Genomic DNA, 6,409 nt, shown 5'->3' with positions numbered 1-6,409 from the left:
CTTCAGTAGTTTCAGACTGAAATTTCATGACACGTAACCGGCTAACTTCTCGCATAGCAATGGAAACGTTCAACTCTGCCCTTGACATCTGTAAAAACTTCTATAACCGTGTTCCGCAGATAACACGTCAGAGTGATAACAACTTTTTTTCTCCCCGCGTCACTTGAAGAGGGTAAAACTCGGAATAACCCAAAGCGGGAGAAAACGGAGAATAATGCCTGCCCCGAAGCGCCAGGAAAAAAAAAGTTCAAAGAGCAAGGGACCAGCCGCCGAGGACTCTTGGCGATCGGAAATCGAAAGTCTAACCCTGAGCGACGATCGATGGACCTGCGTTATCGCGATGATCGTTGAAACCAGGGTGGATCACGGCAGGTATGTGGAACTGTTCAACGACGCGACGACGGACGAAACTAGAGCAGCGATCTTCTCGCTGTCGTACGACAAGCTGATCCGAGGGGTGAAGCTGCTCGCCAAGTCCGACCTGCGCCAAAGCCCGACCGGCCAAGGCATCTGCCGCTTCGCCAGTAAGGAAATGGAAGCAACTGGAGAAGCGGCGCTGAGCCCGTGGCTCCTGAGCAGGCTGATCAAGTTCTTCGTCCACCGGGCGAAGTTGAGGCACCAGGCGATGCTCGAGGGCCGTAAAAGGGCCGAGGCAGAAATTGCGCGGGAAATGGAGGCCCTGAAATCTACGACCAGCGCCAGCCGGCCGAACACCGTCGGCAAGGCAAAGGGCGGATCCGGAGATGCGAAACCGTTTGTTAAGACGAACACTAGGCTGAGGAAGCGCGGCGAGGAGGTGAGAGAAAAGTTATACATCGACGACGCTCCCGTCGATGGACCGGATCTGTACGTCGTCCTCTCCGGCTTCCACGAGCCAGCCTTGCTGACGGAGCTTCTCGATGCCGGCCTCCCTTTGGTGGCCGTCTTCAAGGTCTGCCGCTCCGGGGAAGAGCTCGAAGTCGTTCAACCGAATCCGGACGAGGCCAACTCGTACCTCACCCGAGTCGAAGAGACCAAAGCTCGGCTCCAGAGGTTCTGGACGACGCTGGAAGCGCCACTGAAAGCTGGTGCTTACTACGGTCAGGTCATCTGGCAGACCTTCTGCCCTCCGGAACTTCCGGAATACATACCCGAGGAGGAAATAAAACCCTTTAAGACGGATGCCTACCGGAGGATCTCTTTCCTGATGTACGACCTGTGCGATATTCTACGGTACCATGCTAGCTACATCAGGAGCATGCGACTTCAGACCGGCCTTGAAGAAACAAGGTCAGTTGTTCAGGATAGAGGTGACTACGATGCGGTCCTTGGCCTCTTTTCCGAGGAGGACGTTTCGGTTCCAATGGTGCTGGACGCTCTGCTGAACCAGGTAGCTAAATCCGCGTCGGCCCAGGGGACAGAGAACGACTGGTTGAAAACGCGCGAGAAGATTGTTCAAGAGGATACTGGTCAAAGAGAATCGAAAATCGATTACCTTAATCAAGAATTCGATGTTATTCGGAATGAAACGAATCCTCCGAGGAGTCCGAATCCGCGTTTAATTATTCATGGCGACGCTTTGGCGAGTAAGACTCATCGGTGTTCAGTAAGACTGGATGATGTCCCGGGAAAAAACGGGATGGACCTCGGAAAAGGCGTCCTGATACAGTTTGCGATCGCGTCACTCTGGCGCGGTTTTCCACCCTTGACGAGTGACCAGGTTGATATGTACGCGTACCACATTAAACAGATATCCGGTTGCTTCGCGGAGAGTGTAAACAGCGACACAATGAAACACTATCTGCATCTCCTTCGCTTTGAGAAACTTATAAACGGAGGTAGACCGCGGATCAATTTTCACAAGAGAGCGGATCTTGAGACAAGAGTATCGTTCCCAACCCTCAAGGGGCTGTGCCCAAGGCTCAAAGACAAACGTACGAAGTCGGAAACAGCCGCCTCTCGACAGAACAGCGTTGGCAATTTCGGCTCTTCCTTCTCAAGCGACAGTAAGATCGAGTACAATAAATCTATCGAAGAAACCTTCGAGTGCCCGGAATTCTTCGACCTAATAGACACGCGGGAAATGCTCACGTCCGGTCATTTCTCCAGCCTGGAATCATGTCCCGAACAAAACCCCGGAGGCCTGAACTTCGCCGAGTTCGACAGTGTCCAACCTTTGTCTCCCGAAGTATTTTCACAGCTGTTTTTCGAATGTTGCGAAGAATACGACGTTCTTGAAACTCGGTACTTTGAGCCCACTGACTCAATGCTGATATTTTTTCACAGCACCCGATCCTGCAGCGGGGTCACGCAGCAGCAATATACCGCTAGCATTCGTACACCAGTGTGCCTGAGAGATTTCAGTAGGTTCATTATCGACGAGGAAAAGGATTGGATAGAAAAAGAGGACGCGGCGCATGCCGAACGGCTGACTGCGGAAGAGGCACAGCGGGAGACGCAGATTTCGAAAAGCGACAAGTTGCCAATGAGCAGTTGTTACACCGATGGGGACTTCATCCTGGAGGATTCGATCAAAGGAGCGGAAACGCGGAAACAAAAGTCGCGGCTGACCCTGATGGACGTAATGGAACCTGTCGAGCTCCCGGTCGAGGATGAGAGGACAACGAGACCCAGAAAAGAGACCAAAGGAACAGTTGCACGGGGGGATAAGAAGCTCAAGGGAAGAGGCGGGCCGATTAATCCAAAGAACAAAGCGGACGAGGGTGTCGGTACGAATGCCTTGTTCCTACCACTCAAGAGAGTGACCTCACTGCGTTGCGCAAGAGACTGTGAACCCTGGACCTTCCTTGGGTATGATGTGGGAAACCACAGGGTCCAAGTCTCCGGTTCCGAATCCAAGTTCCTGTCGAATGACGGCACGATGGTCAAAGTGTGCCTCGAGGAGTGGGCCTACGCCGATTCCACGATGCAGATAACCATCGAACTTCACGGCAATAATCTCGTATTGTACAATTTTTCCGGCGATCAGGTTTCTCCGATCTTTCACTTCACCACGGCAAACGGAATCGTCATGAGTTTTGCGTTGGAAGAAAAGAGCGACCCGATATTCCGAGCCTCCTGGCCGTCTGGATTGATCGTTGAAGTGCTTCCAGGGGACGGTCCGTTGGGCCCATTTTATGTCAAGCAATCATACGTTTCCAAAGGTCCCGGGTGTTCCGGGATCTTGGACGAAAATTATAGGGTCTTCCTCCGTGACGGGGGGATCATCGTGTTCCACAATGATGACAGTGTGCGTCTGCTGCGCTCTAGCGGCACAGTGACAAGTTGCAGTGGGTTTTCAACGCAAAGAAAAGACAGCGGTGATTCCGTTTCAGGTATGTGATCGTATGCGGGTGAAAAGAATTCCATGATATGTTGGCACTAGTGGATAAATGTAGGTACTTGGTAAAGTCAGCAGGGTAAAGAGCAGGCAAATCTCGAAGACGGCTAGTGAAGGAAGGATAAAACGAAAGTCTGTGAATCGTTCATCGAAAACGAGCACAGAAGACGACGCATTCGATCGTACAAAGAATTCTGAGAATGTCAAAATACGACGCATCGTCGTCCTCGAGCCTGACGGAAGACGTTACGAGATTTACGATGGAGAAATGATTCGTGAATTAGAAGGAGAACTCGTTAGGACGGCTTCGGACTACGAGGTGAATGAAAAGTTCACTCGGCGAAGCGATGGCACAAATACCTTGATCAACTCCGAGGGTGTTCTGGCAGTCTGTTTCCCAGGCGAGTGTAACAGTATAGATGGCGTCAATCAAGTATAATTTTGACTGACCCTTGATCAATGGTTTTTCAGACGGTTCGAGGATTACAACGGGTCCAATTATCGCGGAAGAACCGGTGTACTGTGTATGGACGGACGAGGAGTTGGATAGATTCAATCCTATCAATGACGACGAAACTTCAACAGAGTTTGAAAGCTTGGGTGAAAGTTTGTCGAGGGAAAATATTCCGACGTCGGACGAATTCGTGTCAATTTTTTTGAGCAGCTGTATGGAGCACGAAAACTACGCCACAGTCACGTACGATCAGCCGAAGCTCGAGTGCACTCTCTCAATGCCGGGTAGCGTTCAGGTTCGCGTTTCAACCGACGCTGGAATCAGCATCACCGTCGGTGGTTCGGTTTCTCTGCAGGTGTTTCACGGAACTGTGGCATTTATTACACCGTGTCTTATCGCAAAACGTATAACATCTGAAAGTTTTAATCAGGAACTACGATCTTACAGGTTAAAAGAAACGAGATTGTTTTCACTGGAAGGTCGGAAGTACCACCCGGAGGTTCTTCGTCATCTGTTTACAATCTTGAGTATTTTTCTGCCTCACGTATACCGGGCGAGCACCTCCTTCGCACGACGGATTCGTACGGAAACGTTTTCAGTGTGGATGCGCAAGGCAGAACGTCGTACACAAAATGCGGGGAACAATCTAATCGTGTGAAAACCCCTGAGCAGGGACGGGAGCGCGAGGAGGAAGGAGAAGAAAAAGACGACGAAGAAGAAGAAGAAGAGGAATGTTCATCCTCTTCCAGGATCCCTACTCCCACGTGTAATCCATCCAAGCTCAGCTCCAAATCCTGCCGACTGTTTGTAGTGGGACGTGACCTTAGAGGACACGAGTACCTTCGTCGCTCGGATAGACTGGCTCAAGAGAACGAAGCTGACCTTGCAGAGACCACCAGTGTATTTTACCTCCACGTCCCTGATCGGCTGGGGCAGAGGCTGTGCACCACTTTGACCGCCGTCGATCCAATCAAAACCTCCCAGGCATGGCTTCAGTCGTACCAAGTCAGTCGTCCTTTCATCTGCTTCTATAGGGCTGAGAACCGATGAATAAATTTTTGGTAAAAAAACCGGCTGTCTGGGTGTATACAGTCGAGCGGAAAAACGCGAGTTCGATAATTCGTTGCTCGTTTAGCGTGTAATCCTCGAAATGTAACAATCGTAGCCTCGGCTGTGCAGTGGGCAAATTTAGAAATGTGTTGAGTGGCAGTAGGTGGCTTCAAGGCAAACACGGTAACAGTAGTCAAAGTACTAACACAATACGGTTGTAGCTTGATTTCGGTCGGAGGATAGAATGCGCCGGTTCTGGAGCATGAGGCAATTAAGTCGAAGGGCTGCTGCACAAGCACTTAGTGGACGGCGTGTGCTGCGCCGGTATGGCTTTGCTTAATTGGATGCTCCTCTGTTCCATCAGGTACCCAGTATTCGACCGACGAACGCCGACAGGAGAGACTTGCTGCGAAGCACGTACTCTCTTCCCTGGAACTACCTGTTTCCATATGGAAGGAACGGCCGAGGGATCCGGGAGCACACCTGGAATCGACCCCTGAAAAACTCCCCCGCCCCGTCCCAGCCAGAGGTGCTCCTTGGACGAACGACGCAGACCATAAAAAACGGCGAAGAAAATGTATTAGGAAAATTGCGAGCGGCCCTGGGATGCTACTGGAGTAAGGTGAGCGCGCGTTGGGGGTAAAGGCGGATAATTTCGGGGTAAAAAAGAATCCCGGGCGTTCCTTTTTCATTTCATTTACATTTTCTCAGGCGATTAATCAGTTCGGCGAATACCGAGTTGCGGGACTTGCATCCCGCGTATCCGTCGCCACCCTCGAGGAACGTGAGATCGAAAATTGGCTGAGCAATTTCGCGCTCGGGGGCAGGAAGACGTTTGACAGGGAGTTGTACTTGAGCGGCTTAGTTAAAAACCGCCAAAGTGCCGGAGTAGTGATCCAGCGACGGGTTCCCGATCGGAGAAAAAATTTCACCGAGGAGGAAATCGAGTGGTACAAAAGCTGCCTAACAGATCAGACTGTTCCACCCTACTTTTCCAATGTTCCCGGTGCCTGTTACCAATGGATTATGAAATGTGTTGACGAAATCTGTGGAGGAGAAATAAAGGATGGAACAGAAGCAGGACGAGAAGAAGGAGGGAGAATGGGAGCAGGGAAAGAAGAGGAAGAAGCAGACGTGAAATAGAAACGAGAATAAAACGAAACGAGATATATATAAATAAGATTGAAAAGTATAAAGTATCAAAGAACGCCACGATCCACGTATTTTATTTCTTCTCTGTTCCCTCTTTTCTTTTCCTTTTTGTCTTTTTTTTTCTTTTTTATTTTTATTCACGTATGCGGATACACCTTATACCCTCTCGCGCCGAAGTTTCCAACTGCGTGATTTTTCTTGCCGAGGGTTGAATTTTGAGTAGCTCGCTTTACACCGCGGCAGCAGGGGTGAGGGCCAGGGTTGACTGGGTTTCTGATAACATGGCACCATATGCCCTATTCCGTCCGTCTTCTGCGTACTTCATATATATAGTGCACCGGTCGTAAAAGAAAAGCGAGAACGAAAGAGGGAAGAATAGAGAAAGGGGAGAAGCAGACGGAGGGGCGCGAAGGGGGAAATATGTATGTACAGTA

The 6,409-nt window shown here is 50.4% G+C and overlaps 1 protein-coding gene across 1 annotated transcript; it reads left to right on the top strand.

Annotated features, from left to right (window-relative positions):
• Positions 1–214: 214 nt before the first annotated feature.
• Positions 215–5,966, top strand: LOC124293024. Its single transcript, XM_046731921.1, has 6 exons — positions 215–3,314; positions 3,484–3,720; positions 3,791–4,128; positions 4,221–4,778; positions 5,188–5,445; positions 5,535–5,966. The coding sequence occupies exons 1-6, from the start codon at positions 215–217 to the stop codon at positions 5,964–5,966; spliced, it is 4,923 nt and encodes a 1,640-aa protein (XP_046587877.1).
• The last annotated feature ends 443 nt before the right edge of the window (positions 5,967–6,409 follow it).

The sequence above is a fragment of the Neodiprion lecontei genome, chromosome 2 (genome assembly GCF_021901455.1).
Source record: "Neodiprion lecontei isolate iyNeoLeco1 chromosome 2, iyNeoLeco1.1, whole genome shotgun sequence".
NCBI classification, from domain to species: Eukaryota; Metazoa; Arthropoda; class Insecta; order Hymenoptera; family Diprionidae; genus Neodiprion; species Neodiprion lecontei.
The sequence above is the reverse complement of the archived record's forward strand: the minus strand, read 5'-3'. Positions and strand labels throughout refer to the sequence as shown.